We start from the raw sequence: 22,984 nt of genomic DNA, 5'->3' as shown, positions 1-22,984 counted from the left end.
GTGAAGAGTTGACTCATTGGAAAAGACCCTGATGCTGGGAGGGATTGGAGGCAGGAGGAGAAGGGGACGACAGAGGATGAGATGGCTGGATAGCATCACCTACTCGATGAACACGAGCTTGAGTGAACTCCGAGAGTTGGTGATGGACAGGAAGGCCTGGTGTGCTGCAATTCATGGGGTCGCAAAGAGTTGGACACGACTGAGCGACTGAACTGAACTGAACTGAGGCTTGTGATACTTAATTTTATGTGTCAATTGACTGCGGTATGGATATTTGGTTAAACACTATTATAGGTATGTCTGTGGGGGTGTTTCTGGATGAGATTAACACATGAAATAGTAGACTGAGTAAAGCAGATTGCCCTCTCCAATGTGGGTGGGCCTCATCCAGTCAGTTGAAGGCCCAGACAGAACAAAATGTAAGGGAGAATTCACTTTCTCTACCTGCCTTCGAACTGGGACATAGGTCTCCTGCTGCCTTTGGACTCAGTAGGGACTAGAACTTGTACCATCAGCTCTTCTGATTCTCTGGCCTTTGGACTCAGACTAGAATTAATTATACCATCAGTTTTCCTGGGCCTCTGGATGACTGACTGCTGATTTTGGGACTTCTCAGCCTCCATGATCATGTGAACCAATTTCTTGTAGCAAATCTATGTGTTGGTTCTCTTTCTTTGGAGAACACAGACTGATACAGTGTATACAGAAATCTTAATTCTTTTCAGTGACTAGATTATATTCCAAACGATGAGTGTGCCATCTTTTATTCTTCCTCATTGGTACATAATTAGGTGCTTTCCAGTTTTCCAGTCTTTTTCTAAGTCCACCAATGTATCAGTAACTATCTGTACATATACATCTTTTTTTTCCTTTTCTTTTTTTTTTGACCTGGCCCATGTGGCATATGAGATCTTGATTATCTGACTAGGGATCGAACCTGTGTCCCTGCAGTGGAGGTGCAGTGTCTTAACCACTGGACCGCCAGAGATGTCCCAACACAGATATATTTTTGTGCACATATGCTTCTAGTCCTGAAGACCAAGGAATGTGATTCGTGAATCTTACGGATTACAAATATGTATTTGTCCAGTGCATGTTTTGTCTGATATCACATGCCTTAGAATGCAATTTCTCAAAAGGAAAACTCTGTAATGTGTATGTGCTATAAATGTCAGGCATGTTGTGGTTCCTTAACACATATTTTAAAACAATAATAGTTTGCAGAATAGCCAGTAAATTCATATGACATAATTAGCTAAATACCAGTAGGGGTATTTTCTTTAAGTGGGTCTCTTGAACCGCAGATTCAGAGAGCGTGCTCTCCATAAGTCGAAGGATGTTGGCTGTTCTTTACAGGAAGCCCAGAGAGTCCTTCAGGCTTCTTCTTATAACAAACACCCACTCGAACTATGATTTTGGAATCATTTCCATTGCAAATCCCCTCTTTCCACACCCCTTTAAAAGGCAGCTGCAATATTTGGCATGTAACCAGGGCCTGCTGCACCAACAATTCTCTAAATTTTATTTATATTTCATGCACAGTATGTTCAAACTCTCACTTTCCCAGGTGCCAGATGCTGGTTTGGACACACTCCAGTGGAAAGTGCTTTCCTGTAAAATAATAAAAGGAAAATGCTGAACAAACCACCTCTTTATACAGACTTGCACCTAGTATACCAGAGTTAAGTACTGTAATAATGACTTCACTATTTCCCCCAATTTGCAATCCCCCGAATTCCCTCCTCACCTCCCTCCACAACAAATACTTTGTCTCTAGGCATCAATAAGATGCTATGGTCCTCTTATATCTCTTCAGCGTTCACTTGAAAGCATCAGGGTATAGGAGTCTGTCTTACATGCTTTGGATCGCACCTGATGCAACCCATCCACAGGCATTTCAACTATATGATTTGGATGAGAAAAGAAAACATTTTAACCCACTTCCAGAATTTTAAAAAGATATCTAACAAATTAATGTCTGTTATGTTAATGGCTTTTATGTTTTCACTAAAAAGTGATGCTTTCCATGTGTTGGTAATAATACTGTCTCTGCAGTCACATAGAATTTTGCCAGGACTCTCAGAATGAACTCGGAATTCGCCTTTGTCATAGGGTTCTTGCCTGCCTAAAGGCAATCCTCAACCCAAAGAGCCTACTTATGAAATGAGCAGCAGTGTTAGGTGGATACTGAGAAAGTGGCTATCATTCAAGAGATTTCCAGTCCACCCGTGGTGTCTACCTCCGCCTCTTTCACCAGTTTCTGTGGTAACATTTCACTGAGCTGAGAACCAGTACAATTCCTTGTACTATTCCAGAAAAACTGGGAACCTTAGGCATGAAAATTTATGTTTGTGCCAAAAAGCTTGTGGTTATATTATGAGGTTTAAATGAACTCTTGTAAAGCGGGTTATGATTTGTGTGTGTGTGTGTGTGTGTGTGTGTGGAAAGCAGCTATAAAATACAAATATTCTGCTTGGTTGCTGGTATCCCGTTGTCTTTTCTTGCTCTTTCCACTAGATGGCGGTGGATGCCCAAGAAATAACTTGCAAAGGGCTGGTGGAGGGCGGTGAGAGGGGTGTTCTTTTCTTTCACTGGGTTGTTGGTAGCTGAGCTGGCACGCTCTTGTTCCTCTGTTGCAGTGGGCATGGTATTTTTCTTTTTTCGTGTATGTGTTGGGGGGAGGCCGGAAGACTTGCCACAGACCACCTGTTTAATCCAGGTTCAGTTTAAGCATAGGGCAGCATCTCGCCAGCTGGCAAAAAAAAAAAAAAAAAAAGAAAAATCCATAGAATTTCTCTCAACTATCAACAGACTTGGGTAGAAGCTATGGAACCGTTTCAGGAGAGCAGCCAGCATCGATTTAGAGATGCTTCGGCATCTGTTGCCTATATTTGTGGGGATGGAAGAGAGCAACTCGCTGGTGAGGAATGACCGCGGCGACTGCGATCAACCCACAAGTACTTATGGATTCCCTCCCATGTGCCCATCACCGGATCAGAAGCTACACAAAAAACATAAGAGGTGGCGTCCTTCCGGCCTCTTGTGGTAGAGAACACAAAACATACACAGAGAGATCATCAAGACCTAGCCGGACCAAGTTATCATTGTGTGAAGACGGTTAAGTCCTACAAGTATTATGAGATCAGTGGGGGTACAAACGGCCAACGGGATAGCCTGTGGGTAGAGAGAGTGCAGGGAAGAAGAACAAGGAGGGATAAGAGAACTCGGGTGGGAATCTCTGGAGAATTCCGGAGAGAATTTGGAATTAGGGAGCGAAGAGGAAATGGGAGGGAGGGGAGAGGCCAAGCCCGGCCCTGCGCGGACTGCAGCTTCGGAAAGGCTGGCTCAGCGGCCCCTTCTGCTTTCTTCATTTAGGTCCCAGGCATTTCCGACAGACCGGAGAGTCTCGGGTCAGCCTTCTCGCCGGGGCTATCTCGGGAGCACTTCGGCCACTCGGCGGGAGTAACCGCGCACTCCCGCAGCGAGGGCTCGGGAGGCAAGCGCGGCTACAAAGGGGGCGTGGCGTGGCGGAGGGGCGTGGCGTGGGCGTGGCGGGTGGGCGTGGCTCGCCTCCCGCCTGTGCCCGCCGACGCCGCCGCAGCTGCCGCCTCCGCCCGCCGCGCGGACCGAGGGAGCGGTGTCGCCGCCGCCTGCCCGCCCGGGTGCCCGCGAGCCCGGGCTGCGGTGGGCCAGGATGTCGGGATTCCTGGAGGAGCTGCTGGGCGAGAAGCTAGTGACTGGCGGCGGCGAGGAGGTGGACGTGCACTCGCTGGCCGCCCGCGGCATCTCGCTGCTCGGGCTCTACTTCGGCTGCAGCCTGAGCGCCCCCTGCGCGCAGCTCAGCGCCAGCCTGGCCGCCTTCTACGGCCGCCTGCGGGGGGACGCAGCGGCCGGGCCGGGGCCGGGGCCGGGGGCCGGGGCGTCGGCGGAGCCCGAGCCGCGGCGCCGCCTGGAGATCGTCTTCGTGTCCTCGGATCAGGACCAGCGGCAGTGGCAGGACTTCGTGCGGGACATGCCATGGCTGGCGCTACCCTACAAGGAAAAGCACAGGAAGGTGAGCGGCGCCGGCCTCGCCGCGCGTTCCCGGGAGCCGGTCCTCACGGCCCCCGGCGCCCCCGCTGCCCCCTCCTATAGTGCACGCGCTTCCCCTCCTGCTCCTCAGCTTCCCCTGCCTCTGCCCGCCCCGCGTCCCGGAACCCTGCCGGCTCGGGGTTCCCGCGGCGGCAACTCGGTGTCGATGCCAGGCCGCGCCCGCTGGGGAAGTTTGAAACCCCTCGGCCCCCGGGACCCTGACTCACGTCCTGGAGAGTCGAGGGCCGGGTCCCCCCATGTTGGGAGCCTCCCGTAGCGGGTGGCTGCGGTCGGGGGGGGGTTCCGACTCGGTGACCCCCAGCCCCGGGCAGAGGCGCGGGGAGGGGGCCCCTTCCTTCCCTCAGCCCTCGACTCCCCGCGGCTACCTGTGGTGGGGGGCAGGGCGCCGGCCCCCTACCCATAATGCCCGAATCAGGAAGTTTTCTCTCTTTACGAGAGAAATCTGCTTTCCTGAGGCTACCTCCTGCTGTGGCCGAAGGCGGGTCCCCCGGCGCCCTGGGGTGGGGGTGTCGGGCGCTGACCGTGGCTTTGGGCGAGAAGGGAGCTTGGTCGTCTCCCCTTGCCCTCCCTTCGCTCCCCCTTTTCCCTCCCTCGGACTAAACTAGAGGCCATCAGGGAGCCTTTCATTGTCTGGCTGTCCAGCCAGCCATCCCCCCTGATACCTCCCGGGCACTGGACCAGACCCGTCCATGTGGCTGTTAGTGGCTTGGTTGGTGGGCCACTGGTGTCTTGGCATCGAATTAAACGCTGAACCGATTCCTTAAGTGTAGACTGACCAGAAGAATGAGGATGGGGGAAATTTACACTCCTCTGTCAACTTCTCATTCCCTCCTCTCCCCCGGGTTTGCTGCTGAAATTAGCTTGGATTTTTGAGTGTGTCTGTTGGATGAAGATGTCTGTTTTAATAAAACGAATTCAGGAAATTTTGCCATGAATCGAAACAGAAAAAGTTTTGGAGCGCTCTTGCTTAATTAGTATGCCTGCTGCAACGTGTGAATCCAGCCGGGTTCTTTCCTGAGGAGAATCTCTGTTTATGGAGTGGACAGAAGGGTTCTGCTGGGGGCGTTTAGATTCCACTCTGGAGGATGGTAAGGGCATGCCATGTGTTTCTTTAATGCCTATAGAATCTTGTTGAGAAGCATGATTTAGATTTAGTGAGAGTAAAAGGCTTATACTGTGGCCCCAAATGTCTCAAGTAAATCATCCACAGAAGCAATGTAAGGTACAGACTTGGTATTCAAAGTATGAAACACAGTTTAACAAATAGAGTTTGTAAATTTAGCATTGGAAAAACATGGACTCACAAACCACACAGAGGCAACACTTCGCGTTTTAACCACTTTTTAGATGATCTTGCCCATATTTGACTTATCTGCTTGGTACAGGGCAGGGATATGAATAGCCAGTCCTTTTTTGCTCTAAAACATGGGAATCCTTTGTTTTCCTTGGTGGTAGTTTTTATGATCCTTTTGGGGAGGAGTAATGTCCAGAAAGTGATTTATCAAGAAATATTTTCATTATTATGGCCTATTTCTATTGTAGACCAAAGTCTGTGTAAAGTACTGTCCTTATTGGGCAATACAAATGATTTCTAGCTTTTGCAAATACACAATGATGGTAAAATGTTACAGACTTAAGGTCTATTGTTGTTTTCCCCCGTAAGTGATGGAAATAAATTTTCTGGATAGTAAAATAAGGAGCAAATTGAGATGTTTTGCAAATGCCTAAACCTTTTTTTTTTTTCCCAAAAAGAATATTTAACGTGACAAAAGACCCTGATGCGGGAAAGATTGAAGGTGGGAGGAGAAGGGGATGACAGAGGATGACAGGAGGCTTGGCATGCTGCAGTCCAAGGGGTTGCAAAGAGTTGGACACGACTGGACGACTGAAGAATAACAACAGCAACAACAAGCCATGCCTGCTTCACTATGTCTGATCAAGTCCTTTTGCACACACACAGACAAAGTGGTTTGTGACCCCAGCCTGGGCCTGTTCATTTCGCCAAGATGAGGGTCTCGATGAGACAGGGCAGACCCTGATTTGAAAATGCACTTCAGTTTGCTGGCACATGCCCTCGCCATGGTGTGTTAGCATCTTACCAATTTATTTTTTGCTCAGAGTTTTTCTGACTCACATTCTATAGTTCACTTTGTTCTCTAAAACAAGTCGCGATTTTTGAGAAGGTAGTTTCTGCCCCTGGATATTCGTGAATAGGCAACTTAAGATTTGATCCTAGAAACATTCTTTTTCATGGTGACATACCAGGTAAAAAAGCTCTATCCAGCTGGGTTTCTTATGGAAAACATACTCTTGGAAATTATAACAGCTGTGTACTTACTTTGGAAGAAATTATTCTCTCCCTTGAAACCAAAGAGATGTAAAAACATTCCTTTTCTGTAACTTCGAGTTTTTGTCTCTCTTGTTTGAAATCGGGGTGCTGAGAAATCTGTGTGCTTGTGATGCCAATTCTGCGATAATAGTGAAAAACCCAGGGCACCTCCAGTTCAGGGTGCTGACTCAGTGGACACTTACCTTCTTGTTGATGGACCCTGTCCCTGTTGTTTCACCCAACGATAAAAATAGCATTAAAGGTAAGGATTTTGTTTTTACATTGAAGGGAAACCAAAGTTCCAGATTACTAATTTTTTTCAAGTTCTCATTAACATTTATTCTTAAAACCATTCGTATACTTCCCATTGGGATAACAAAGGATATGGTTCTAATTAGTTATTGGCTGGCATTTCTCTAAAGAAAATTGAAAAATTATGGTGGGGAAAGAAAATGCCGTGTGGTATTTTTTCTTCTTTTATTAATTTCCCCCTTATTTAGTAAGAAAGTCCAGGGATAACCGTATATGTTAAAACTGCATTTTGCCTGGCTTCTCTCACCTTGATTGAGACTGTGAGAGAACACCAGCTAATAGGATTCCTGCATCTTTGAAAAAAAAAAAAAAATTATTTATGGAACATTGTCCTGTTTCTGCTTGCTTTCGTGGTCATTGCAAAGGTAATTGAAGCTTCATTTTTTGGCTTCCAAGCACACATATAAATAGCTGTGTAGAAATCATTAGATGACAATAGAACTTTGAGTGCTTTCATAAGAGCTATGTTGTCAGGAAACATAATCCTAAAGTTAAGGCAGTTAGATTTGTTTTAATAAGTAGGTTTGTTTTTTGTTTTGTTAATAGACATTTTTCAGATTTCTGGAGAGAAAATGTGATAAATAGTTGGAAAGTGGTGAAGATTTGGACTTTGGGGATTTGATCTACCTCTTTGCATGTGTGCTAAGTCGTGTCCGGCTCTTTGTGACCCCATGGACTGTAACCCGCCAGCCTCCTCTGTCCATGGGATTTCCCAGGCAAGAATACTGGAGTGCCATTTCCTTCTCCAGGGGATCATCCCAACCCTCCCGACCCAGGGATGGAACCCAAGTCTCAGGGATGAAACCTGAGTCTCCTACATTGGCAGGTGGATTCTTTACCACTGAGCCACCAGAGAAGCCCATTTATGCCTGGGCTGAATGCCTGATGGAAAACATTTGATCGGGTTGTGCGCCCTGACATGAAAAGAGGCAGTACCACTAGTCTTGCTCTGGACAGGTTTGATGGGCCCTGGCTTGGTCCTAGAACTTCCTACCCCGCAGAAAGTGGACAAGAAAGTTGGAGCAGGGGAGTGTCAGAGTCAGGGGTTCTGGCCTAGCATCTCTGGTCTACCCTCTTCAGCCAGGGCAAGTGGTATCTTCCTGTATCCTGTGTCGGTTGTTTGCTCTGGGTGATTGTGGTTCAGACTGAGTCAGAGACTTGGCTTAGGAGTCACCTCAATCCCTTGGCTCTTAGGATGGGCCAAGATTTGGTACCATTCCTGACAGTCTTACAGCTCCATCTCTCCGAACTCTTCCTCCCTCTAATCAAATACCCTAAGCCACCAAGAGAATGATTTCTGCAACACCGCCACACCGCTCTGCAGGTGACAAAAGATGGTAGAAAGGCACGGCTGTGAACACTGGACTTTTCTGCCTCCCTCATAAGAAGCCTGGACCAGCCAGGACAGCTCCCTCTGTTGACTGTGTTTCCAGGATCCATCTCATAAAAGACAACAGTCTGATTAAAGTAATAGGAGCACTTTGCCTCGAGAGGCTTTTTCCTCATTCCATTATTTGTAAAGAATTTTTTAGTCTTGTTTTTCTACTCTGCATAACGAAGCTGTCTAGTGTACTGGATGAAAATACAGACTCTTGTCCATCTGCCTGAGTTTAGATCCTTCCTCTGCCATTCATTAGCTGTGTGACCTTGTGCAAGTTACTCTACCTCTCTGTGCTTCAAGTTCCTTACCTGTAAAATGAAGATGACAACAGGACCCGCCCTACAGGCTTATTGTAAAGATTATACAAGATAACATACACGTGCCTGATGTATAGTGCGTGCTCAGTAAGTGCTAGCAATTGTTATTTGTTAATAAATGGCCGTGAACTTTTTAGTCATTCATTTTCTACATGAGCCTTAGGTATATATCATATTACATACTCACAAAACTGTGACGAGGTGTGTTTCTAACTTTTCAAATAAATGACTTTTATAAGCATACAAGGATCCGATCAAGAATCACTCTCGAAGAGATTACAATCGAGGAGAAAGATATAGAAAAATGGAAAAAAAAGCAAACAAATGTTAGAAACAACATCCCTGAAAGTACTGATTGTGCTGATATTTACTGAGCTTCGTACTTGTATTTGCCAGTGAAACTTGAGACAGCCAGGCAGGGAAGCCAGGCATGATAAAGGATAAGAGCTTTCAGATGATGGGGCACCCTTCTTGAGAGAGATTAATTACGCACTTGGATGGTCGTTTTTGTGGTTTGCCAAAGCCATTAGGCGTGTCTTCTGCGGATCCTGGCTGCTCAAATCTGGGCGGCATGGGGGTGGCAGGATTACTGCTCTTTCACGTGGGAAATGGATGGTGCCCGGTCCCCGGAGCTGTAGAAACCTCACCCCCTACGTTGGAGCCGCCTCCCTTCCCAGCTCTGGAATGTTGTAGGATAGGTTTGTTCAGACCTGTCGCCATTTGGGGTTTAGTACTCATCTTTTAGTTAGTGGCTCAGGCCTGACCCGCTGGCTGTCCACAGCTCTTGCTGATCGATTCCTCTTCTGATACAGGTTGGGAGGGAACCAGAGCACAGAGGAAAGCAGTGGGTTTTGGGGTTAGGGTCATTGATTTCATTTACTCATTTTTTCCCCCCCATCCCACCCCCTTTTTATCACTATGCCTTGTGGTTTGAGGCCTTGTTTTAATATCTGAGCAAATTGGAGAAAGAAGGCTTTGTATTGTATACAGCTGGGGTGGGGGGTGAGCAAGTCCCTCAGTCAGGGGGGCGGGCGGGGAGGGCTGTGGAAGGGGAGGTTCTTCTTTATTTCCTATGAGGACCTGGGGCCCCAGGGCTGGCCCCATTCTGAACTAGTCTGGGCCCCTTACTGTTGATCTTGTTTCGGGGGGAAACGGAGAGGAGGCTTGGCATAGGATGCGTTCTTTCTTCACGTTCTGAATTCCCAACGGTGCTCAGTGTTAACCACCAGGGTGCTTAGGTTTCTGTATTTCATTAACTTACCATTATGCTTATTCAAAGGCACTCGAAGAAAATGGCTTTGAGTTTAGAATCTTTCTGCTGATCCTGACTTTGACGAAGCTCTTGCATACTGTTCCTTTACATCTTGCCATTTAAAAAGTGACTAAGAGTTTTTGAGTCTCAGGAGTCATCCTTGATTCTCCTGCACTGCTCCCATCAAAAAAGGCTCCGAGCCTTGTTGCTTCGGTCTGCTTAACAGCTCTCAGCTCCGACCCCTTCTTTCCTTCCCTTGCTTCAGTTCACTTTTCACACGGACCACAGCAGCCTCCTCCATGGGCTCTTTGCTTCCAGTGCGACCGCTGATTCTCAAGACTAGAACTTCTCAAACTGTCTATAGTCAAGTATTAGTTTGCTTTTGTTAATTTCCAATCAGTTCACACACACACACACGTGGCCCTATTATACATAACTCCTGTACAGCTTGAACCACATACAGCTCCTCACTGAGTTGACAGCACATGGATTGGTCTCTGTCCTATTCAACAAGATGAGACTATTGATCACAGGCTTATATGTTGCTGGACTGTCGAGCTGCTATAAACCATTCTAGGTTCACACTCTCCACTGCTGTACCTGCCCTGTCGTGAACCAGTCACAAAGAACTGATGGATAAGCACTGGGCTACAGACCCTTCTTGAGCCCAGTGCTGCTCTTGACTGTTTCCAGAATGGAAAGACAAGTTCAAAAACACAACTCTGATTTTGTCATTCTGCTGAGGAATTCTTCAGTAGTTCTTCATAGCCTCTGGGGTCAAGTCCAAGCTCTGGAGCATGGTCCCCAACTCTTCTCCTGCCTCATCTCCCACCTGGGTAATATCTTCTCCCACCTGGCTGAGTTTGGATCTCTCTAAAATCAGCCCTGGTTTCCTTGCTCGAAGAACTTTTCCTGTGTCTTTCCTCTCTAGGTGGGATGGTTTTGTGAGCATCCGTAGATGGAGTACATGGTTAACAATTAGCCTCGTGTGTGTGTGTGTTTTGGTCTTTTTTATTTGACTCTAAAGCTGCTTTCGTTCAAAAATTTATTTATTTATTTCTGGCTGCGCGGGCTGCACATAGGCTTTCTCTAGTTGTGGCAAGCAGGGGCTACTGCTCTGCTGAGGTGTGTGGGCTTCTCATTACGGTGGCTTCTCTTGTGGCGGAGCACAGGCTCTAAGTGCACGGGCTTCAGTAGTTACAGTTCGTGGGCTCTAGAGCATGGGCTCCGGAGAAGGCAATGGCACCCCACTCCAGTACTCTTGCCTGGAAAATCCCATGGACGGAGGAGCCTGGTAGGCTGCAGTCTGTGGGGTCGCTAGATTCGGACATGACTGAGCGACTTCATTTTCACTTTTCACTTTCACGCATTGGAGAAGGCAATGGCAACCCACTCCAGTGTTCTTGCCTGGAGAATCCCAGGGACGGGGAAGCCTGGTGGGCTGGCATCTATGGGGTCACACAGAGTCGGACACGACTGAAGCAACTTAGCAGCAGCAGCAGCAGAGCATGGGCTCAGTAGTTATGGCCCACAGGCTCAGTTGCCCCATTGCATGTGGAATCTTCTCGGACTAGGGATCAAACCCATGTCCCCTGCACTGGCCACTGAACCCCCAAGGAAGTCCAACTGTAAGCTTCTTGAAGACAGAAACCAAAGGGGAAGATGATCAGTGTTTTGGTTCTGAGGATTGAATAATATGGTCATAGAAAGTAATAATATGGTCCCATGCAACTTTGAGATTGGTAACTTGAAAACAGTATTTTCCACATTGTGTGAGTTGAATGTGCACTTTCACTAGTACTTAGCTTGATTTTAACATTTAATATTAGAGTTAGGCCCTGACTGGATTGTATAATTGTATATACCCACAGTATGTGGGTGTTTTTGTTTTTGTTTCTTAATGAATGCTTTCAAGAGCACTTCTACAAGCAAGTAGATGTGTAACTCCATTGCCCTATAATTCTGTGCTCAAAAATAGAAAAAGACTAGCCTCTCCTTTTTTGAGATGTCTTCCCAGGTGGCACAGTGGTAAAGAATCTGCCTGCCAAAGCAGGAGAAGCGGGTTCAATCCCTGGGTTGGAAAGATCCCCTGGAGTAGGAAATGGCAACTTACTCCAGTATTCTTGACTGAAAAATCCCATGGGCAGAGGAGCCTAGTGGGCTACAGTCTATGGGGTCACAAAGAGCTGTACACGACCGAGCATTCATGCATGCCAAAAATCTCAGTCTGTTAAAATAGTCTCCTGTCTGCAGGCCTATCCTTCCATGTTTTTATATTTCCTAAATAATTTGTGTTTCTCTGGCGTCTTTCTTCCAAGGAACTCAAACTACATGTGTATTATTTTTACAGCAACTAGTCATCAGTAGGTATTAAGCATTTTAGTTTTTCAAAGTATATTTGAGTTGGAGCATTGATGCAAAGAGAACCGATTATTATTAATAGATCAGGGTCACAGTGTTGAGGATGAAAGCGCACAGCTGAACTCTCTTAAATTCAACTCGGTCCTTTCTGTTCAAGAAATTGGATCTTAAAAAGTGTGTACATCAAACATTCTCCAGGGAAGAGGAGGGAGCCTAAACTGCTCTTTCAACACATCACTTTCCGAGTGGATTCACTCTAGATATACATGATGGACTCTGAAATAAGATAGAGGTGGTTTAACCACTTAAAACGTTTGCTATTGCCAGGAAGACAGGAGAGTTAGAACTCTTTTTCTGTTGCTGCCTTTCCATGGTGGTGGTTTCTAAGGGCCTTTTAATGATCTGGCTTTTTTTAGATCAGCCAGTGAAGTGCCCCCAACTCCCCTTCATCCTATGCAAAGCCTTGGGGCTGCTTTCGTGCTTTTGTTCAGAGACAAAATTGAACTTCAGGTATCCTGCAGAGATCCTAGGACTAAATCAGTCCTCCCTTTTATGAGGTTTTTCAGAAACTGTGGTTCTAACTTCTAGTGAAATCTCAAACATGTGCTTTCTGCTTTATGACAAGTAAGAAGTATAGTAATTGAAAGTTGCTTGAGTGCTGTTACTCTGGAGTGAAAGCCTGTAATGGAAACTTTTGTTCTGTGGCATCTGTGATTAAATGCAAACATAAATTTTATGCTGCTTGCTGGTCATATAACTCTTGGAGCAGATACACAATGGATTTTTGTATGAGCTACACCTCAGAAAAACCCTTTTTTAAAAGTTTAAGCTTAAAATTCAGCATTCCTTTCTAGTACATCTGTTACTCACTCCCCATTAGATTATTTTGAGACATCAGTTAACAGGTAAATTCAAGTAATATTTCCACAGTTAATAATGCTTTTATCTTGGAGCATTGTTGAGTAGTCATAAAATAGGGTGTGGTCAGTTCTGCTGTTCTAGGGATAGAGTTTCCCGCTTTGTTTTCCTAGGAGAATTTTATCCAGCTGAATCGGGTTTTTTTTTTTTTTTAATAGTTTTTTTTTTTTGGTCCTTTTTGGTCAATATCCCTGGGATAAAAACTGAATGGATTGAGTGTGTTTAAAATCAGAAGACGCTGCCTTCCTGCTCCAGCCTCCCCCCGCCCCCCGCCCCCCGCCGCAACCCCCCATACATGATCAGGTCAAGACAGTTTTCTTTTGATCGTGGTGGCTTACAGCACAGCTGCCTCATCTGTTACTCATTTTTGGGGGGGTTTGACGTGAAATATAAAGATTCGGCAGAACAACGTGCACTAGGCAAAAATTACAGTGTAGACTTCTGAGCTCTGAATGGCAGTGGATGTGAGTCTGAGGACAGTGTGTGTTGACCTTTGGGCACGAGTTTGACTGCAACTTAAAAAAGTGTTTAAACCCACAGACCTTCAAAAATACCCCCATTATAAGTGGATATTTAAAATCTGTTGCACAATGAGTAAAAGAATGGACTCTGGATGGAGTTTCTTAAATTTGAATCTCATCTCTATCACCCTCTAGCAAGGTGGCTTTGGTGCAGATTACCTAACTGTGTGTCTCTAAGCTCCTGGTCAGTAAAACAGAGATGATCATATCTACTTTATAGGGTTGTGTTGTTAAGGATTAAATGAGTTAATATTTGAAAATTGTTTCGAACAGTGCCTGGTACATCGTCAGAGTCCCTGAAATGTGTACCCCAGGTGTTCGGTTATGCCATTCCATTTTTTTCTTAAAAATAGTTACTCAGCTTACAGGAGAGAAGGATCCTCAGCCTTTTTGTTTCTTTGTATCCCTTTACTTTCAGCACCTGGCTCTTTGCTTCTAATAACCTATCATGTAATCTGGTTTCTCTTCAGTTTCTAACTAGGACTATAATCATTCTTTGTCAGTTGTTGACGTGATGACATATCCTTGTCTTTGAATGTGGGTATGATTCTAGACTATCTCTTTGACTAATTGCATGCTCAGTTTTACTGAGTGGATTCTATTTTCACTTTTGAGCTGGCAGAGGAGAGGGGAGAGATCTTGGTCTCTGCCTATTCCCCCTGCCATTTATTTATTCGTTAACTTTTTACTATGGAAAACTTCTAACATCACACAGGTGGGGAAGATAGTACAGGGACCATCACCTGGCTTGCGCACCCCACACCCACATACAATAATCAACTCACAGACACCAGCTCCCCTCACCCCAACTGGGTTATTTTGAAGCCACTCCCAGACATCCTATCATTCCCTTCTTAAACATTTCACTAAGTAAGTCTTTAAAAAATAACCACAATATCATATCTTAAAAATCTAGTGATTCCTTTATATCAGCATACATCCAGCCAGTAATTCAATTTTTCATGAGGTTTTTTTTTTTTTTTTTTTTTAAAACAATTGGTTTGTTTGAGTCCAAATAAGGTCTACACATTGCCCATTTGCCTATGTTCCAAATATTTTTCCCCCTCTCCCTGACCATTTTCAATTATTCCCTTTAATTTAAACTTGCTCTGACTCTGGGTCTACGCACTTGCCACATCCCTTACCTTTTCTTAGCTGTGTTTCCCTCTTTGTCTAGGTCTGTGGAATGCTAACTCCTGGGTTGAAAGGGTCCTAGCCGCCTGTATCTCAGAGGCCCAGATGTAGGTCAGCTTGTAGACACAGGTGGCTCCGAGGCTGTCCTCAGGACCACTTGCTGGTGGTTTACTCGCTAAGTCATGTCCGGCTCTTGGAATCATGGACTGTAGCCTGCCAGGCTACTCTGCCCATGGGATTTCCCAGGCAGGGATACTGGAGTGGTTTGCCTTGCCCTTCTCCATCTCTGTGCTCTTCTGGCCTCTGTGTAGGTCCTGACCTCTTCCAGGCCGTTCCTCACAGTGGTGTGAGGGCCCCCAGCAGCTCTGGGCTTGCCTCCTGGCCTCTCAGAACTCTTGCAGGTGGAGGCCAGCTTGGTCCTCTCAGGACCAGTCACCATGGCCAGGGTGTGTAATACTCTGGCCAAACCTAAGTTACAGCTGCACCTGTGTAGTAAGAGCATGGGGGTCAAGAACTAGGTAGACTGAGCATCAGGAAATGGGGGACTCATGCCGGAGAATTGAGGGTGTGTAACTAGAGGGAGAGGCCAAGTATGCTGGGCCAACAGCATCATGGATGCCCAGTAGAGTCCTCTGCACCAACCCCATGAGAGGGTGCCCAGCACGTGGTCATCTAGCCTCTGCTAGAGCATGTCCAGTGACTACAACGTGCCCCTTCCTGAGAAGCCCTGAGATGTCAGAAAGGATTCTGACATCCACCATCGTCTCCCTGGGGACTTTAAAACTCCTCTCTCTTTCACAGGAAAGATCCCCTTGGTCCTTTGACCATTTCTCAGATAATGTGTATTCCAGTTTCTGCACCATCCTGGTCTTTCATATCCGAGCTCTCTCCAAGTTTGTCTAGGACCTCACTTAAAGAGTAGTCCCACACCATAAGCACAGACTCCAGTTCGGTCTGCACCAAGCACAAGGGTAAGCTTAGCACCTCCTTTGTTCTAGATCTTATCTAGTCTTATATTATCATAGTCTGAGATTGCATTCTCTGTTCTGATAATCACATCACACGGTGTTGATTCACAGACCTCCAAAGTCCTTTTAACAAAACTCGAAAAGTCCTTTTCACCAATCTTAATGTCTGAACAGAAAAGAACAGAGTCCCAAGTATTGTGTCTGTCACCTTAAAGAGTCAGTTTATTTATGTTTGATGAGTTTTTGCAGGCTGTTGGAATCTTTCTTATGCCCTTGCGGTTATTCACAAGGATCATTGCCCTTTCTGGCCTTTGAACTATGGGATCCCTTTCTAGACCTTATCTATGTCTGGTGATGGAATCCCAGAGCACAGGGACCCCCTCCAGGCTAATAGCAGCCTGTTGGTCAGCGGTTCGACCTACTTCAAATCCAGCCAGTTCTAAATCAGCCTAATTGTATCTCTATTCAGACCACATTTCTCCATCTGGTTAACATGTTTATCCTAGGAGACCTTAACAAACAGCTTGCTATCACTTAGGTATTTGCTGTTTCCCTTCCAAGGAAAGAGGGTCTGAAATGCTTTGTGTTCTGTAAGCCCATGCTCACTTCTAAATCGATCACTTTTCCTAAGTGTTTAGTAACTGTGATAACCTGTACGGTTTTATTTAAGGGTCACTGTCAACTTCGCCAACCTGTAGGTTGCATAGTCTCCCCCTTTCTGCCCTTTTGAAAATTGATAGTCCTTCCATCTGTGATTGCAGTTAGCTGATACACTGGCCACGTTTTCCCCCCTCTGATGTAATCCATACCTTATAGGAGGACTTGCAAGATCAGCTAGGCAAGCATGGAGTGATGGAACATTTGTTTTCTGCGGAGGACCCTGTGGCCAGACATTCCCAACAGTCAATACATAGTTGCTGCTGCTAAGTCGCTTCAGTCATGTCCGACTCTGTGTGACCCCATAGACGGCAGCCCACCAGGCTCCGCCGTGCCTGGGAGTCTCCAGGCAAGGACACTGGAGTGGGTTAATATATAGTTGGGAGCACTCAGTTCAATCAGAAGGCCCAAATCCTGTGCTTTCTGAAGGTAGTGTTTCTATACTGATTGCTTTGTCCGCATCCCAACACCCTCCCCCCACCCCCCACCCCTCACTGTCTGATTAGGGCACTAATAGAGCCTGAGGGAGTCTTTTCATAAAGCCACTTCTCCCCTTCAGGCGCAGGCAGGATGAGAATCTGCTGGCTAATTAAGTGTGGCATTTTGTTTCAAAATGAGCAAGAGACAATAACTGGTGACAAAGCAACCCAGTGTCCTTGTGTTGAAAGATTTTTTTTTTTTAATATTTGACTTTTTAGGATGAATTAGCCCATTTAATTTGAACAGTTTACCTTGCTTTAAAATGGATTTGCTTTCTTGCCCAAGTGTATTTGCACACTTACAATTACACATGAGTCTGTAACATGTTTTGCAAGCTTGGCACCTAAGAATTCTGACATTTCTCGTGTTAGGCACAAAGATGAATTGAAATTAAATGCCTAAGACACTTTCCTGGTGGAAGTGACTTGCCTAAATTTGCAGAAGGTCGCTGGCTTCAGCCCTTGGCTGTATTGTTTTAAGCTTTTACAAATGTTCTTAAGAGTAAAATACTACTTAATACCACTTGAACATCTTCTCTTTCATTTGGATTTGTGGGAAGTATTAACTGGCAGGGGCTGTGGTGTAGAACACTCTAATTTTGAAGCACTGCTTTCCTGTGAAGGCTCAATTAATGACTTTTTTCCCTGAGATCATCTGAGTCTGTTCTTCAGTTGATACAGCCACAGAGGCAGTAGTTACCAGGTGAATCCCAATCCTCGGACCAGGACATGGTGCTCTTTCACGTATGGGAGTGTGCTACATATGCAGCACAGATCATGGCTTCACTGCTGCTTGCAATAAAAAGCCATTTATATTCCTTCATTCAGTATATACTTAAACACTATTTTTCCACTTATTAACTTTTCGTCATTCCCAAGAGAAAGCCAGAGTTTCGTTGGTGAGTTGTAAGAATGACTCTTTCCAAAGATAACCCACTGCTAATAGTGTCTTGTATATCCTGCCAAAAAAAGAGTAGGCATAGACTGCCTATAAAAGTGTGTATGTTTAGATTTTTTTTTACACAGATTTTAGCATTTGAAATGATCAATATTCTGCAAAAGATAGTGCCTTCACATGTTGGAAGAAATTTCAAGTAAAATGAAAGGCCTGTGGGGAAAAGGAAGAGTTATGATGGGCCATCGTTTGCTTTCCCCGAAGCAGCCACTGTGGTCAGTTTCTTGTGTGTCTCTTCAAAGGTGTTTTGGGAAAACAGTATGAAGGTTGCTCAAGAAACTAAAAATGGAACTACCTTATGACCTGGCAATCCTACTCCTGGATAGATATCCAAAAAAAAGCAAAAACATTAATGCAAGAAGACATATGCACCCCAGTGTTCATAGCCACATTATTCACAATAACCAACGTATGGAAGCAACCTCAGTGTCCATCCACAGATAAATGGGTAAAGAAGATGTGATATATATACACAACGGAACACTACTCAGCCGTAAAGAAGAATGAAATTTTGCCATTTGCAGCAGCAGTATGGATGGATTTGGAGGGCATTATGCCAAGTGAGGAAACACAAGTACTGTATGATATCATTTGTATGTGGAATCTAAAACAATGCCACAAACTAGTAAAGATAACAAAAAAGCAGACTCAAAGAGAACAAACTTGTGGTTACCAGAGTGGAAAGGCAGTTTAGGGGTAGAAGATTAAGAGGTAAAAACCATTAGGTATAAAATAAGCTACACAGGTATATTGTACAACATGAAGAATATAGCTAATATTTTATAATAACTATAAATGGGGTGAAAGTTAAAGTTGCTCAGTCATGTCTGACTCTTTGCAACCCCATTGACTATAAAGTCCATGGAATTCTCCAGGCCAGAATACTGCAGTGGGTAGCCTTTCCCTTCTCCAGGCTATCTTCCCAACCCAGGGATTGAACCCAGGTCTCCTGCATTGCAGGCGGATTCTTTACCAGCTGAGCCACAAGGGAAGCCCAAGAACACTGGAGAGTAGCCTATCCTTCTCCATTGGATCTTCCCAACCCAGGAATTGAACCAGGGTCTCCTGCATTGCAGGTGGATTCTTTACTAACTGAGCTATGAAAGAAGCCCATAAATGGAGTTCAGTTCAGTTCAGTTGCTCAATTGTGTCTGACTCTTCGTGACCACATGGGCTACAGCACGCAAGTCCTCCCTGTATATCACCAACTCCTGGAGTTTACTCAAACTCATGTCCATTGAGTGGGTGATGCCATCTAACCATCTCATCCTCTGTCATCCCCTTCTCCTCCTGCCTTCAATCTTTCCCAGCATAAGGGTCTTTTCACATGAGTCAGTTCTTCGCATCAGGTGGCCAAAGTATTGGAGTTTCAGCTTCAGCATCAGTCCTTCCAATGAATATTCAGGACTGATTTCCTTAGGATGAACTGCTTGGATCTCCTTGCTATACAAGGGACTCTAAGAGTCTTCTCCAACACCACAGTTCAAAAGCATCAATTCTTCGGCACTCAGCTTTCTTTATAGTCCAACTCTCACATCCATACATGACTACTGGAAAACCCATAGCTTTGACTAGACAGACCTTTGTTGGCAAAGTAATGTCTATGCTTTCTAATATACTGTCTAGGTTGGTCATAACTTTTCTTCCAAGGAGCAAGCATCTTTTAATTTCATGGCTGCAGTCACCATCTGCAGTGATTTTGGAGCCCCCCAAAATAAAGTCTGACACTGTTTCCACTGTTTCCCCATCATCAAAATCCCCATATTTGCCATGAAATGATGGGACCAGATGCCATAATCTTAGTTTTCTGAATGTTGAGTTTTACGTCAACTTTTCCACCCTCCTCTTTCACTTTCATCGGGAGGTTCGTTAGTTCTTCTTTGCTTTCTGCCATAAGGGTGGTATCATCTGCATATCTGAGGTTATTGATATTTCTCCCAGCAATCTTGATTCCAGCTTGTGCTTCATCAAGGCCAGTGTTTCTCATGATGTACTCTGCATTTAAGTTAAATAAGCAGGGTGACAATATACAGCCTTGACATATTCCTTTCCCAATTTGGAACCAGTCTGTTGTTCCATGTCCAGTTCTAAATGTTGCTTCCTGACCTGCATATAGGTTTCTCAAGAGGCAGGTCAGGTGGTCTGATATGCCCATCTCTTTCAGAATTTTCCACAGTTTATTGTGATCCACACAGTCAAAGGCTTTGGCATAGTCAATAAAGCAGAAATAGATGTTTTTCTGGAACTCTCTTGCTTTTTCGATGATCCAGTGGATGTTGGCAGTTTGATCTCTGGTTCCTTTGACTTTTCTAAATCCAGCTTGAACATCTGGAAGTTCACGGTTCACATACTGTTGAAGCCTAGCCTGGAGAATTTTGAGCATTACTTTACTAGTGTGTGAGATGAGTGCAATTGTGTAGTAGTTTGAGCATTCTTTGGCATTGCCTTTCTTTGAGATTGGAATGAAAACTGACCTTTTCCAGTCCTGTGGCCACTGCTGAGTTTTCCAAATTTGCTGGCATATTGAGTGCAGCACTTTCACAGCATCATCTTTTTAAGATTTGAAATAGCTCAACTGGAATTCCAGCACCTCCACTAGCTTTGTTTGTAGTATTGCTTCCTAAGGCCCACTTGACTTCGCATTCCAGGATGTCTGGCTCTAGGTGAGTGATCACACCATCGTGATTATCTTGGTTGTGAAGATCTTTTTTGTACAGTTCTTCTGTGTATTCTTGCCACCTCTTCTTAACATCTTCTGCTTCTGTTAGGGCCATTTCTGTCCTTTATTGAGCCCATCTTTGCATGAAATATTCCCTGATATCTCTAATTTTCTTGAAGAGATCTCTAGTCTTTCCCATCCTGTTGTTTTCCTCTGTTTCTTTGCAGTGGTCACTGAGGAAGGCTTTCTTTTCTCTCCTTGCTATTCTTTGGAACTCTGCATTCAAATGGGTATATCTTTCCTTTTCTTCTTTGCCTTTCACATCTCTTCTTTTCTCAGCTATTTGTAAGGCCTCCTCAGACAACCATTTTGCCTTTTTTGCGTTTCTTTTTCTTTTGGATTGTCTGATCCCTGCCTCCTGTCCAATGTCATGAACCTCCATCCATAGTGCTTTAGGCACTCTATCAGATCTAATCCCTTGAATCAATTTCTCACTTCCACTGTAAAATTATAAGGGATTTGGTTTAGGTCATACCTGAATGGTCTATTGGTTTTCCCTACTTTTTTCAATTTAAGTCTGAATTTGGCAATAAGGAGTTCATGATCTGAGGCACAGTCAGCTCCCTGTCTTGTTTTTGCTGACTATATACAGCTTCTCCATCTTTGGTTGCAAACAATATAATCAATCTGATTTTGGTATTGACCATCTGGTGATGTCCATGTGTAGAGTCTTCTTTTGTGTTGTTGGAAGAGGGTGTTTGCTATGACCAATGCGTTTTCTTGGCAAAAGTCTGTTAGTCTTTGACCTGCTTCGTTTTGTCCTCTAAGGCCAAATTTGCATGTTACTCCAGGTATCTCTTGACTTCCTACTTTTGCATTCCAGTTCCCTGTAGTGAAAAGGACATCTTTTTTAGGTGTTAGTTCTAAAAGGTCTTGTAGGTCTTCATAGAACTGTTCAACTTCAGCTTCTTCAGCATTACTGGTCGGCACATAGACTTGGATTACTGTGATATTGATTGGTTTGCCTTGGAAATGAACAGAGATCATTCTGTCGTTTTTTTTTTAAATTACCTTATTTATTTTAATTGGGGGCTAATTACTTCACGATATTGTAGTGGTTTTTGCCATACATTGACATGAATCAGCCATGAGTGTACATGTGTTCCCCATCCTGAACCCCCCTCCCTATTCTGTCATTTTTGAGACTGCATCCAAGTACTGCATTTTGGACTCTTTTGTTGACCATGATGGCTACTCCATTTCTTCTAAGGGATTCTTTCCCACAGTAGTAGATATAATGGTCATCTCAGTTAAATTCACTCATTCTAGTCCATTTTCATTCTGATTCCTAAAATGTTGATGTTCACTCTTGCCATCTCCTGTTTGACCACTTCCAATTTGCCTTGATTGATGGACCTAACATTCCAGGTTCCTATGCAATATTGTTCTTTACAGAATCAGACTTTACTTCCATCACCCGTCACATCCACAACTGGGTGGTGTTTTTGCTTTGGCTCCATCTATTTATTCTTTCTGGAGTTATTTCTCCATTCTTCTCCAGTAGCATATTGCATACCTACCGGCCTGGGGAGTTCATTTTTCAGTGTCCTCTATCTTTTTGCCTTTTCATACTGTTCATATTGAGCTATGAAGGAAGCCCATAAATGGAGTAAAACCTTTTTAAAATTATTAATCACTATATTGTATACTTGTAACTTATGTAATATGGTACAGCAACTATACTTCAATAAAAGGAAAAAAAGATACTTCATACATACATAAGTAAGTACAAAATGACCCTGACACAGCCCTGACACACACACAAGCTTTTACACCAAGCTTTTTCGAGACCTCCTTGGCAGTCCAGTGGTTAAGACTCTGTTCCCAAAGCAGGGAGCCTAGGTTCAGTCCCTGGTTGGAGAACTATGATCTTGCATGCTGCACACTGTGGCCAAAAATTTAAAAAAATAAAACCAAACCTTTTATGTAGATCTTTCTCATATTCTTGGCTGCCCTGATAGGTGCTAGTTTTTTCTGTCTCAGGTGTGCAAAGACTAGAAATGTCGTTTTATAGCCCTATAATACCTTGGTATCTTGTCTGCCTTGATATTGAAGCCAACAAAAATGGAGACAAGGAACAGACCACCCTTCCCACAGAAGGAAAATGACTTAGCCTGACATGCTTATTGGGTACATTGGGCTAAGGAGAACTTAAAAGTGTTTTCTCTGTCTGAGAGGGGCCCCCCTTGAGGACTAACGTAAAAAAAATGAGAAGACAGTGTCTGTGAAATTCCCACTGCTGTGCCCTACTGTTTGGATAAATTCAGAGTTTTGTTCTCTGTTTCTCCTTCCAATAGTATTCAGATTTGTACAGGGACAAAAGGCTTCCCCAGACCAGTCAATTGTATTATGCTGTGCCTTTTGTGGGGACTGGTATTAGGCAGCTTGTATTCAGTATAACTTTTTGTTTATTAAAATATGCTGTACTTATAGAAAGTCTGTCACCTCCATAATCCAAAGTTATGGAATGAAGGGGCATGACAACTATTTTCATTATAGAAGGATCTCTATTTTATTAGGCCAAATTGTTTTAGGTTGTGCACTCCTAAGAGGTGTTGGAAGTGTGATTTCTGCTGCTCAGCAACTCCC

General features: G+C 44.5%; 1 protein-coding gene across 2 annotated transcripts in view; it reads left to right on the top strand.

Annotated features, from left to right (window-relative positions):
* The first annotated feature begins 3,571 nt into the window (after window positions 1–3,571).
* Window positions 3,572–22,984, top strand: part of NXN (nucleoredoxin) — a 162,752-nt gene continuing 143,339 nt past the window's right edge. The window contains exon 1 of one of the 2 annotated variants that reach the window (XM_070390299.1): window positions 3,572–4,054. In XM_070390299.1, the coding sequence (XP_070246400.1) occupies window positions 3,695–4,054 (360 nt within the window). In that variant the 5' untranslated portion in view covers window positions 3,572–3,694. The remainder of the gene's footprint in view (window positions 4,055–22,984) is intronic. The other variant, XM_070390298.1, reaches the window with a different exon arrangement.

This window comes from Bos mutus, chromosome 19, assembly GCF_027580195.1.
Source record: "Bos mutus isolate GX-2022 chromosome 19, NWIPB_WYAK_1.1, whole genome shotgun sequence".
NCBI lineage: Eukaryota > Metazoa > Chordata > Mammalia > Artiodactyla > Bovidae > Bos > Bos mutus.
The sequence above is the reverse complement of the archived record's forward strand: the minus strand, read 5'-3'. Positions and strand labels throughout refer to the sequence as shown.